A 13,171-nucleotide genomic window follows, 5' to 3' on the forward strand; every position below is an offset into this window, starting at 1 on the left:
TGGGAAGCTCTGTTGGGTTGAAGAGGTGACTGTGGCCTGGGACCTTGGCACTGGCTTTTCAGAAATGGGGTCTAGAGAATCATGACCAATGAGGAGCACTGGACAGTGGGAGCACTTGGGGTTGCCTCCCTTTAATGTTGGGTCTTCTGGTCACCTCAGAGTGGGGTGAAAATGGCCTTCTTTCCTACTGTCCTCACTTGGGTCTATTCTTGCCCCGACCCACCTCTTTGGGCCTAGTTCTCTCATCCCAGGGCTGGTCATGTCTCCTCTGGAGGCCCCTCCTTTAGTTTCCCTCTGGGTGTAAGGAGAGACCAGCTGAGGACCAGGCCTGTTGGTCAGGCGGGAGGTAGCAGTACCCTAGTTCTTGCCTTCAGGCTCACATATGAGGAGAAGGACAGAGCCAGAGCCATGGTAATCCTGTTGTCTAGAGTCACCCACCCCCAGCTCCCATGGGCCATTGGTACCAATGGAGAGAGCTGTGTGTATCCTGGGTGTGTGTGGCCTGGAGGGGGGTAGAGCAAGACTGGAAGGGAAGCCAGTGGGCACCATTCCTAAAGGGCCTTCAGATTTCAGCATACCCACCTACTACAAGTCCCACTTCCACGTTTACATGTATGCACAGACCTGACCAAAAAAAAATGCTAAGGCCCCCAAAGGAAGGAAGGATGACATCAGTGCTGACCAGAGAACCTCATTCAGGCTGGAAGAGAAAGTTAGGGCCTAACATTTTCCTGGGGCAGGATGGCAGGCTGATCTATGCGCCAAACCTCCTATACCCTTTCACAGACCCTAACCCTTGGAAAGGCGTCACTCTGTCCTCCATGGCAGAGGGCAACAGGTCCTGGTCTCTTCCCACTGTGTTGAAAAGATAATCTGCAGAAACTGCAGCAGAAAGGAATTAGTTGGATCTTTACACAGTCTGGTTTGAGAACGAGAACCATGAGGCACAGGAATAGGGGAATGAGGATAACCATGTTCTAGAGAGAGAATACTTTCCATTCATCTGAATATGGACAGGAGGATACTAAGACGACCTCTGATCCCTCAGAAACCAACCCCACCTGGGAATTTCCCCTCAGTCTGGGCTGAGCCTCTGAGAACAGAACTCTGTTGAATCCTTGGTTTTCTTTCAGTTTCAGTCTCCAGCTGCCTTCAGCCTTAAACCAAAGTTAGACACACTGTAGACAGTCATGAGCCAACGGCCCAACCGGGAGGGCAGCGGAGCACTTGGACATGGCCCTGCCCCTCCGCCCCAACTCTTTCAAGCCCCAGAACTGATCCCAGCCACGTGCGTGGGCTGGGGGAGAGCCAGGCAGGCTGGGAGGCTGGCTACCCCAGATGAAGAATCTGGTATTTCCTGTGGGACAGCTCATTCCTGACCTCCAGAAGAAAACTGTTTCCCAGCATTTTTTTTTTTTTTTTTTTTTTTGAGAAGCCTCAGCCTGGTGGGGAATTTTGAGAAGGGGGAAGGGAGAGGTCAGGAGCAGGAATCTACTGAGCAGCTCAGCAAGAGCCCTGCCTGGGAGAGACCCTCCTGGCCAGGGAATCAAGCTCTGGTTTTGAAGTTCCCTCAGTTCTCCAGTTCTCTCCTTTCCTGAATGGGTGGGCAGAGAGGAGAACAAGAACAGGGACAGAGATGAGGGCAGGGAGCAGTCTGAAATGCTGAAGGCTCTGCTAGGAGGCTGCGCTAGTCAGCAGGGCCTCCCTGACCTGGTCTCCCTGAAAGGCCCAGACCAGTAGTATGACTCACCTCCAGGTCACCTCCTCAGGTATGGTGCCCTCCTTGTCACCCCTATGCCCCCAGCCTTAAGTATCTCTCTCCTCTGCTCCCAAGTTACCCTGAGCTTGTTATTGCCAAAGCACCTCTCTTAAGGCCATTGCAAAAACACAGCTGTCTCCTATACTAGCTCTGAGGGGAGTGACAATGTCTATCAGGAATGCTTTTCCTGAGTCTGGAATGCAGTTGCAATTAAAAAAAAAAAAAATTGCCATCCTGAGAATGACAAAGGTGCATTTCTGCAGCAGGTGATCTGGCAGGATCTATGCAAATACACACACACAATATATATATATATATATATATATACATATATATACATATATATATATATATATGTATAATCTATGACTGAACAAGGTAAATAATTTCTAGAAGGAAAAAAGTTCCTAAGTCAGCACTGAGTGGATTATACATACGACAGTAGGGACTAGAACAAGGCCTTGCACAGAGTAGGTGCTGCAGAATTCTACCTTTTATAGGATGGACTTTCACAGTTTGAAAAAGAAAAAAAAAAGCCTGCGTGAGATTCCGCCTGGAAGGCAATTAAAAATGAATCATCTCTTGATAACAGCAACAAAAATGAGCCCTCATTATTAGACTGGGAGAAATGCTCTGAGGGGGAAGCCAGGCTGGGAGACAGCAAGCAAACCATGAAGATAAAAGCACTTTTCAGGGCCACAGCAGCTCTGCTCTGGGCTCACAGGCCTTTGCCTCCCACCCTGCATCCAAGACAGCTCTAGAAAGGGGGGCCTGGATGCCTGTCTCTGGGGGGCAAGCCCAGCTGGTAGCATCCTGCAGTTCTGGAGATGCAGAAGGAGGAAGGACACTTGCACATGACTGTCCCTCCTAGTATTAACTCATAGTGAACTGCAACCAAAGGCTGTCAAACCTCTTCTCAGGATTTCCTCGGGCCTAAATGGGGTGGATGTAATTCTGTTTGGGGAATCCACAGGTTCTGAGGCTGATCCAAGCTACAGATATCAGAGACATCAGAGAAGCCCCTGAAACCTATAAACTTTTTCTCATAGCTGCTGGTATTATCAGATACACAGACGGATGAGGGAGGAGGGAGGGCAAATCTTTCTTGGCTAAAATGGTTACAGAGGTCTGAGGAAACATCCAGAGGTGGTGAGTCTTGATAGAAGAGATGACAGGATTGGAGGCCAGTGCAGTAGGGTAAGTAGTGTTCATAGCCAGGGGATGGGGCAGAGAGGTGCGGAGGGGTAGGAAGGTTGGGGAGGTGGCATAGTCTTGGGGAGATGGGCATAGTCAATCCCTTCTTCCTCCTCCATGAACCACCTCAAACCATCAACTTCCTTATTTCCACTGACACCTGTGGCCCAGACACCCCCTCAGTGGTCTGCCACTCCTTCCTCTTGCCCACCTAGCCTGCTCCCAACCTGCCTGCCAAGTCAGGTGTCAGGTTCCATTACTTCTCTTGCTTCTTGAACTGGTTCTGTCTATGGCCATGGCTACTGTGCTGGTCCAGGCCTCACCACCCTTCTCCCTGACTCCTTCAGCAGGTTCCATGCCTGTCATTTGCTCATGGAGTCAGCCAAACCCCTAAAACCAGCTTTGTGCACAAAGTTCCTCATTCCAGAATCTTGCACAAAACTCCCTTTTGCTTTGAAACTTGAGCTCCTTGGCATGAGATAGGAAGAAATTGGGGACAAACCACCTTCTCCAGCCCATATGGGCTAGGAGCCTTCCTCTGCTGCCACAGGCCCCCTGCCAATTCCCCGCTGCCTGTCTGGTGGCTTCAGGGCTCAGATGGATGCCCAGGGCTTTCCCAAGGCCCTTTCCCTGTGGCCCTGGCACTCAGCTCCTGTTCCTCCAGACACACTTTGGGTAATTGGCTCCAACAGTTTTATCATTGTGAGCCCGTGTTCCCTCTCCAGATCCACTGACGACAGGTCTTCTCCTGCAGTAGGGCCTACAACAGTGGCAACTGCTGAAGCCTTGAGGCACACTTGCCCCCAACAAAACAGGGGCTCTTATGGAACTGATGAGTGAAGGGACAGGGGCAGGATTATTTTGAGACAAGGCACCCTCCCTGTGGCAAGACAGGCCCATTTCAAGGTCTACTCCCTCCACTGTAGGGAAAATACCAGAAACTTGGTGAGCACAGGAGACATCATCCCCCAGCCCCCAATTATGTGGGACTCAGGGCCTCACACATGCTGAGCCACGCCCCCTCTCTCTCTCTCTCTTTTTTTTTTTTGTCTAGGCATGGGAATGCAACTACATGAGTTCAAGTCCCAGCTGTTACTTAGGAGCTGTGCAGCATTGGGCAAGGTGCTAACTTGTGTTAGAGGGACATCATAGTAGTTGTAAGGACTAAGTGAATGGGAAATGTTAAGATGCCTAGGACAGTATCTGGTGTTCAACTGATGCAAGCTATTCTCATTTTAAAATATTGAGAATATTGTTTAAAGTTCAGGATTATCTCTGGGATTATCTCTGTGATCCTCTCCTACCCCTCCTAGTCTCTACTTGTGGTGGTTTTTTAGTAACTTCTGCTACTGCCTCTCTGGACCCAACTATTGCCTTTGGGGCAGATTCTGTGGGAGGCAATGCTGGAGTAACTGGTGTCTCTATGCTCTTTAACAACCAGTGACCAGCAGACAAAACTTACTCCAGGCAGTCAGGGTGAGGGAAGCCAGTGGCTAACGGCTCAGGAGTGTTTCTGAGGTCAAGGCAGGGGTCTACCTCATACTTCTTAGTTAAAACATTATTTATAAGGGGCCACTGAACCTAGTGGTGGCTCTGCATTTAAACTCCACACAGGTCCCAGGGCTAAGTGGCTTTGGGCATTGTTCCCCCCGCCCCCTGCCACCTGCCCTCCCTGCCATTGTCTGAATCTTTCACCAAGGCTGCGGCAGTCATACCACACATGTCACCTCACATGTTCCAAGGGTGATGGCTGCCCATCTTCCATCCTGCCCAGAAAGATCACTACAAGGTAACTAGGAAATGCTCCTGGTTAAGTTTTCCAATCAGTTTGACCAAGAGTTTTCCAATGGGGAGGCCCCCAGTGGGCATAGGGAAAGCTGTGGAATCCACTCCCCTGGATGTGTATGTGTTTGCCCCAGCCTAGTGATCCCCCATGACCATCTGATTGTGGATAACCCAGAGGCTGAGCTAGCAGATGCTGGGGGATGGAGAAGATGCCTTCTGGAGGACTCTGACCATCTGAGGACATCCATGAGAAAAAGTTACTGTGTGAACATGTTTGCAAAATACAACAGGTTTCTTTCTCTCTGTTGACAGAAATTTCCAATTTCCCCTTCAGCCATTAGATTCAACATGCATGGCTGTTCCATATTTGCTGTCTGAGATGCAGAATGAGCAACAGGAACGTTGCTAATTCGAATACTTCCTCCCAAGCTGAAAGTGGGAGGCATATAGTGGGATGAGGGGTAAGGGATAGATGGAGAGGGGTGTGACCAGAGGATAGCCCCAAGAGAGCAGAGGGAAGAGCGTTCTGCTGTCTCCATCAACCTGCATTTGCTGGGACTGTCCACTTGGCCTCTGCAGTGGCTGCCCTCTGCCCTTCAGAGGTAAATCCACCTCCTGGGGAGCTTCTTCATGCTCTGCCTTGGCCAGAGCCCCCAGTGGCATCTTTCAGCTCAGGAAGGACCCTATTCCTCTGCTGGCCACCAGAGTGGGGTGTGGGCTATCTGCTGGCCTCTGAGCTCCTGTCCAAGCTTGGGATTTATAAAAACACTTCCAACCAAATTGAGGGGCCAGGGGAAAACCTCCGCTCAGCCCTTTTCTTCTCTAGGTATAAAGTGGCCCACCTGAGAACTCCAGACTCCAAAAGACCACAGATGGCAGGATTTGACAACCCCCCCACCACCACCCAAGAATGTGAAATACCAGCAAACAAACGTCTCATCCAAATTAGGAAGCAAGCAGCTCTGTCTGTGTATGTGCTGTTGGGGCTGCACTGGGATTTTGAATTCCCACACAGGTTCCTACAAACCCACAATGCTCTCAAGATGTAAGATTTTGTTGACCCCAACTCATAGTCCCATACTATGCCGCCCTGCATATTCTTCTCCTGGCCAAAACTTCTGCTGCTTCCACAGCCCAGAGTCCCTTCAACCCCATTTCCCAGCCTACAAACAGCCCTCTCCATGCTCAGGTTGTTGGGCATCACTCAGGCCGACTTAAATTCTGGGGAACCATGGGTGGGGGTGTCATGAGAGAACTCTGCCAGAAGACACCAAGATATAGGCTTACACCACAAGGATCAGAGACCCAGCTGTCATGGCCCAGCAAGGGGCATGTACCCAAGGTCCCTGAGCAGAAAACCTATACTGTAAATGAGGTTGAACAGGGACTGGGCATTCCAACTCAGGCTATGGGCGATGAGTGATCATCAACCAGACAGAGGCTCCATGAGCCAACAGTGGCCCTGGTACAGGGTCCCTGTCTTCCCTGACCCCACCCTCATTTACCTTCTTGGGAGAGGATGATGAACTTGGTGGTCTTGAGTGTCTTTCCATTCAGTGTCCAGGTGATGGTGGCTGGGGGGTCAGAGGACACCTGGCACTGGAGTAGCAGCTTTTCACCCTCTGCCACATGGACATCTTGTAGCTTCTCCTTGAAAGTTGGGGCTGTCCCTTGGCTCTCTGGTCTTTTCTCACTGTCGGTGGCCCCTCTCTTGCAGTTCACATCATTCTTAACCTCCTTCTTCAGTTCTTCTTTCCCAGCTGGTTTCAGGGTCTCAGCCGGCTTGGCATTGCCCACGGGTTTCAGGGTCTCTGCAGGCTTGGCATTGCCCACGGGTTTCAGGGTCTCGGCCGGCTTGGCATTGCTCACAGGTTTCAAGGTCTCTGCAGGCTTGGCATTGACCACAGGTTTCAGGGACCCTGCAGGCTGTGCGTTGCTCACGGGCTGGGGACTTTCCACTGCCTTGGCACTCGAGGACTCGGCACTGCTGCTGCCATTCTCTGCTGGTAATTTCTTCTTGCTGCTCAGCACCGAGCGAAAGTCAGGTGTGGCAGGTTTTGGAGGTGGTGCCTTCTCAGGCACGGGGGTCTTAGGAGTCCCCTTCTTGGCCAGGACAGAGCGGAAGTCAACCTGCTGGGGGCTGTGCACCTTCCTCTCTTCCTCGGACAGAGTCTTTGGCTTCACCTGCCGCTGCAAGTTGGCGCGGAAATCCATCTGCTCAGCTGGGATCTCCTTCAGGTCTTCTTCCGACAGAGTCTTGGTGCTCACCTTCTTCCCCAGGAGGTCGCGGAAATCCAGCTGCTCCACCTCCTGCTGGCGGATGGCCTCCTCTGTGTGCAGCCGGGTCTCCACACGCCTCTTCAGCAGCTCCCGCACGTCCTCACAGTCTTCCTCCTCTGGGCGATCCTGCCCTTTCCCAGGCCAGTCTGGCCTCAGGGTCCCATCACGGTCGCCACCACCATCAGCACCAGCTCCTCTACCACAGAGGCCCTCACAGCTGGCAGGCTCCTGCCCCCTGCAACCAGTGAAGGGAAAAAGAAAAGTAGCAGGAGGAAAAGGGGCCGGGAGAGCCAGAGACGTCAGGGAAGAGCAAATCCCCGAGGGCGGAGGGTAGAGAGGAGGGGGAAGGGGAGGTGGGGGCCAGCCAGGCTGTGTTTATAGAAGGGAACATTGGTGAGAGGCACTCGCTTGCTTAGTTGGTTTATTACATCGGTAATGACTTCAGTAGCCTTATAAGGGTGTGTGCAAAAAAAAAAAAAAAATCGCCCCCTCCTTTCCTCTGCCCTCCCTCTCTCATTCCCTTCCAATCTCTCCCTTTGGTTCTGGCAGCCTCAGCTGGAGGATGCAAACAGTGTGGGGCTGCTGGGCCGGGGCTGCTAGGCCCAGGAGGAAGGTGCTGGTGGTGCCCGGGGCCTGGCCTGAGACTGCTGGGGCACTCACCGTGGGGATTCTTCGGCAGAGCTGTTCTGTAGCATCAGTGACACTTGGCAACTGCATTCGCCAACCTTGTTCCTAAAGAATTCAAGGGACCAATAAGGATCAAGAGGCTCCCTGGGCAAAGGGCCCTCTCAGCCCAGGGCCATGAGGGGCACAGGCAAGCATGAACTCGGTCGAGGGTTGGCTGCCCACCAGGGAAGATGGAGATCACAGGCTTAGCTGTGCTATCCATTCCAGACTTAGATTTAGGTCAGAGCTCCCTTATCCTGTGGTCACCCTGTGTTTTTCCCAGTTCTTATTTTAAAAAGAAGAGAAGGGAAGTTTCTGGAGAGCAGCTAAGATAGGCACCTAGATACCTACCTTTCTGGAAACATATTATATAATATCACCAATCAATCAATATAATTGGGGGAATAAAGGCTGGCCCTGCTGGGGACTGCAATGGAGCTACTCGGTCCAGACAGATAGGCCCGGCTTAGCCTGCCCTGTGACTGCAGTCTGACTCCATGCTCCCCCAAAACAGCAGTACCTATTTCCCCAACTGCTACTTCCCCTCCCCCACTCTATAATGAACCCCTTCACCCCACCAGTCTCTACTCATCAGCCAATAGCCTGAGACTAGAATTTTTGGGGTTAAAACAAAACAAGCATCTCCCTCCATGGGTGGCCCTTTTTCTTCCTCCTTCAGGTGAGGAAGGCTACAGGCGTCTTCACATCCACAGAACTGTTCAGGCCCCATGGTGCAGGGCCAGCTGAGGGAAGGGGGCTGAACTACAGCGCCCTCAGGGTGGATTTACCACAGATGGTCCCTCTGGCCCCACAAGGCTGCCCTCTGCTGGCATTTCTGAGCCTTGACCAATTGGGTGGGGTGTGTGGGAGCCAAAGGGACTGCAGGAACCCAAGGACTGTGTTTCACAATCAGGTTCTGGTGTCTTCCATACCCTTTGTCTTTTTGGTTCTCTACAACATGCCAGAGAGGCAAAGACCACAACTTTGCCCATTTTAAGGGACAGGAAAGGAGACTCAGGAGTTTATACAAGACAGTGCTGGGACTCTGGGGGTCCCACTCAGTTCCCTGAATGCACCCATCTTATTAGTACCGCAGGGGGCAAGTGTGGCCCAGACCCCAGGGCAGACTTGCCAAGCTCTGTGACAGTTTCCTTGTGAAATCCATCTCATTTAAACTCAGGAAAGACTGTGTCAGCATGTCTTTTTAGGGAAGGGAAAGGAATTTTATAAAGATGGAGGAATCTGCCTAAACTCCCAGAGCTAACTAGTGGGGAGCGGGACTGGGAGCTGGGTCTACCTGAATCTAAGACTCTGACTGCACCCTTATCTCTCAGTATGGATCTGTTCTGGGATATGTGTGAGTCTCTGTGCACATTTATGTATCAATCACAAGCATCTGTGGGGTCCACCCAGGAGGCACCAGATCTGAGATGGGAATACAGGCACATGGCTAGTGTAAGCACAGGAATTGGCATCTGAGCATGTGCCTGTGTGTATCCTGTTACTGTGGTTGCTTCTCTGTGCCTGGCCTGCCTCCCAGGGGACAGACACTAGTAGCCCATGGGGGCTCAGTGTTGCATCTCCCCCTTAGCACTGAGACCTGTGTGAAGCAAGGTGGATCTTTGCTACTTTCCAACCTGCCTCTTGCCTGTCAGTGTCCCCTAATTGTCCTTCTGCATGGCGCCCCTGGCTGTGCCAATGCAGATATCCTCCTGAGATCTCAGCCCTTTGCTCCTCTCTCCTCCCCTGTCCTTTCCTTAAAGCTCTGACTCTCAGAGGACCCTGACTTAAGGCCTCATGCCTGGAGAGCTTCAGGGCCTAGGATGCTCTTTTGCTCCACAGCCTTGTCAGTCCCAGGCCCTGGGAAGATTAAGGGCCTGCAGAGTATCCTGAGCTCCCAATGGTCACAAAAGCTCGGGCACTTATAGAACAACCACTCAAGGGCATGCTGGTATTGAGGCTCAGTCCCTAATACCCCACTTCTACTAGGCTGCTGGCCAGCCTTAGGCCATCTTTCCCCAGTCTTCTTCCAAGCCAGTGTTGTGGTACCCAGGGTTGGCATGAAGCAGAACGACAAGATGCCCAAGGGCTGTGTTTACCCAGTAGCCCTTTTCGGCACATCTTCAGTTGAGTTTCCTCCTGTCACAAGTAGAACATAGCCCAGATGCAGAAATCAGGAGCAGATGCTGACCAGATGGCCCTACTTTACCCTGGCCACACCACTTGAGGCTTTAACTGGTGGGAAACCTTGTTCCCTGAGCTGGAATAAGCCTTATCTTCCATTGGGGGAAGGAGTTAAGGGCTTCTGTCATTTGCCATGATCTGTCCTGAATGTGAGGAGCATGGGCACAGATAAGTCTCTCAAAGCCTTCTGCTCAATCCATCCCAGGCCTCACCCTGAGGTACGGGAGCCACTCAGGGGACAGAGAACAGGGATATTAAGGCTATACACTAGGGCAACTATTCCTACAGACAAAAACTTATATCTCCACTGGGCCTTTAAGACAAATTATGTGTTCATTTGGAGCCTACATAGGTCAGAAGGCCTCTTGCCTTGGGCCCACATTCCTGGTAACCTAATCAGCTGGAACAGCCTCTTAAGGCCATCTTCAACATTTTCACACATCTGGCTACAAGCTCAGGTCTGGGGCTGAGGCTGAGGCCTGTCCTGGTGCTGCCACAGGGGACATGGGCTATCACCCTAAGAGCTGTACCTTCCACAAACTCACAGAGCCCTCTGCTCCTCCACTTCCCAAGCCCTGAACAAGAAGCCCACTTTCTAGTTGTGAAGTCTTGGACTCCAACCTGCCCTGAATCATCCTCTGGGATGATTTTATACACAAAATTAGTTTAAAGAACCAATTTTCTGGCAAGTGTCAATTTTTCAAACATGTCAGCTGGAATTTGGAGCTGACTTTTGGCTATTTTCCCTTTCTGTATAGAAAGCTAGGGAAGGGAAGGGGAGGTAGAAATGCACCCATACATGCCTCAGGACTTTAGCAGGGACAGACAGAACTGCCTCTCCTGCCTCCATACCTCAGGTTTCCTCCCAGACATCCAGCTTCCTCCATGAAAGGCATTACTCTCTGATCTAGGTCTGCTTTCCATTGGGACAAGGCAAGTGGGAAGTAAAGGCGGCCCCTGGCAGGCCTGGAACATGCTCCCCAGCAGAACTTTCCACTGACTTGCTCCATCTTAGCTGGGGACAAAGCCAAGGTCAGGGAAACAGCCTCCCATAGGAATGGAGAGGCCAGACTGTGGGGAGGGGAAAGAGGCAAGGGCTGCAAAGATAGAGATGCCACTTCCCAGGTCCCCCAGTTCCCAGTGCACTGGAGAGAAACTCCCCAAACTGGGTCATTAGAATAGAAGAGTGTCTGATTTAAATCAAAAGACAAGGGCTCGAACTTGGGCTCTGCTCATGGCCTTTGAGTGGTCATAAGCAAGTCCATGACGGAGACCTCAGTTTTCCCAATTATTAAATGAGGAGGAGGTTAGACAGCATTTGAAATCCCTTTCAGCTGAGGACAGTCTACATTTTATGACTGTCCTCAGCTGGCCCCAGACAGTCTGCTTGCCGACCTCCCAAAGTAACCCTCCTCTCTGGGCTGGTAGACTTCCCATAGCCCTTTGCTTTTGCTCTGCTCTCCCTTCCCACCCTCGACCCTCTTCTGCTCAGTCTATTCAACAGTCAACCCCTTCTCATTGAACATCGGCTTTTCTTTTTCCTCTAAATACCACAGAAAGTCCGTCTCCTCTAAGATGTCTGGCTTGTGTAACTTGAATATTGTCTACTCCTCCATACAGACAGCTCGTCAGCAAGCATTTTTCAATAGAATCAGCTTTCATCCTTTATACTGGTCTAGGGAGTAAGAGTGGGGTCTCCTCACGTGGAAGCAGATTTTCTCTCTTGGTAACAACAAAGCAAAAGGCAGTTGATGTTTCCTGAGCACACTGCTGATGGTAGAAGGGTGACCAACAGCCCACAACCAGGTCATTGAGCTTAGCTGGGATCCACTGAGTCTTGCCCAGATCAGCAGATCTCCCCAGCAGACTCAAAGACTCCTAAGGGATAATAAATAGTTTTTAAAAAAATGATTATTTTTAAAAATGCCAGTAAGTATTGGGATGGTTTGTTATCCAGTAAGAGCCAACTGATACAAGGATAAAGCATGTGCCCAAAAGGACCCAAGGGGATGGGATGCATACTGAGATTTTTTTCAATTATTGTAGGCACCATTCCCATCATGGCAGTAGCCTTGACATATAGTCTATTTATAGTTCAGAGCCTTGAGCATGATGGGCTGAGAATGGAGACATGAAAAAGTCCAGGAGAGAAAGCTCCTTGCAAAGTGGCCAGGCACCTAAGCCCGGGCATATCTAACCATCCTCAGGACATGGCACAACCTCCCGTCTTCAGGTCAAGGTGTGGACAAGCATTCGTCAATGCTTACACCAACCCAGGCATGGAATTTTAAGATTTGGAGAATTTTAAAGGTAAAAGAACATTTGACAAATGACTACCAAATGCTTATTATGGGACAGATACTTTTCTAGGTGTGGGGACACCGTGGTGTGCCTTCATGGTGCTTACCTTCCCCTGTAATCTAGCAAGATCTCAAAAAGGTAAGAAAAGAAGAATGGGGAAAGGTAATCTCCCTGCACTGGTTTAAAAAATGTCTCCACCTTCTCTGAAACTCCTCTCTCCAATAGGCAGAACTTAATTCTCCTCCTCTTGAGCATGGCTGTACTCTGTGACTCACTTCTAACAGCCAGAATGTCAGAAGTGATGGTGTGTGACTTCCCAGGGCAGGTCATAAATGACATTGCAGGTTTAGACTTGTGCTCTCTTGGGCCACTATCTCTGGGAAAGCCAGCTGTTGTGTCATGAAGACCCTCAAGCAGGCCTGTGGAGAGATCATGGGGCAAGGAGCCAAGGCCTCTTGCCAAGTCACCTTTGAAGCAGAACCGCCAGTCTCAGTCCAGCCTTCAGAGACCTTAGCTCCTCTGACAACTCAACGACAATTTAACAAAAGAAAAACCATCCAACTAAGCTGCTTCCAAATTCCCAACTGCTATGGTTTGGATATGGTTTCAGTGTGCCCCTCAAGGGCTCAAGTGTTGAAATTCAATCTCCACTGTGAGGTATTAAAGAGGGTGGAAACTTAATCCAACCATGGTGTTTAGCGTGAGACTTTGGGCGATTAAGATTAGATAAAGTCATGGAGGTGGGGCAAGAATGAATACTGGTGGCCACATAAGAAGAGAAAAAGAGAGACAGAGAGACAGAGAAGGACAGAGACACAGATACTAGGACACAAGTGTGCTCCCTCTTTCTTGTCATGTAATGCTTTGTCCCACCCTGGGACTCGCCAGCAAGAAGGTCATTACCAGGTGCAGCACCCAGTCTTGAACTTCCAGAACTATAAGCTAAATCAACTTCTTTTCTTTATAAAGTTACCCAGTCTTCTCAGGTATTTCATTATCCTA

The 13,171-nt window shown here is 50.6% G+C and overlaps 1 protein-coding gene across 10 annotated transcripts in view; it reads right to left on the bottom strand.

Annotated features, from left to right (window-relative positions):
- The window catches only part of Mylk (myosin light chain kinase), a 244,422-nt gene that overhangs the window by 74,566 nt on the left and 156,685 nt on the right, over positions 1–13,171 (bottom strand). For all 10 annotated transcript variants that reach the window (XM_058583501.1, XM_058583500.1, XM_046458049.2 and 7 more), the window contains 2 exons: positions 7,679–7,750; positions 6,244–7,253 (listed from right to left, as the gene is read on the bottom strand). In XM_058583501.1, coding sequence (XP_058439484.1) covers positions 6,244–7,253; positions 7,679–7,750 — 1,082 coding nt within the window. The remainder of the gene's footprint in view (positions 1–6,243; positions 7,254–7,678; positions 7,751–13,171) is intronic.

The sequence above is a fragment of the Marmota monax genome, unplaced genomic scaffold, assembly GCF_021218885.2.
Source record: "Marmota monax isolate L192 unplaced genomic scaffold, Marmota_monax_Labrador192_F-V1.1 WCK01_AAM20220418_F8-fsc00052, whole genome shotgun sequence".
Lineage (NCBI taxonomy): Eukaryota > Metazoa > Chordata > Mammalia > Rodentia > Sciuridae > Marmota > Marmota monax.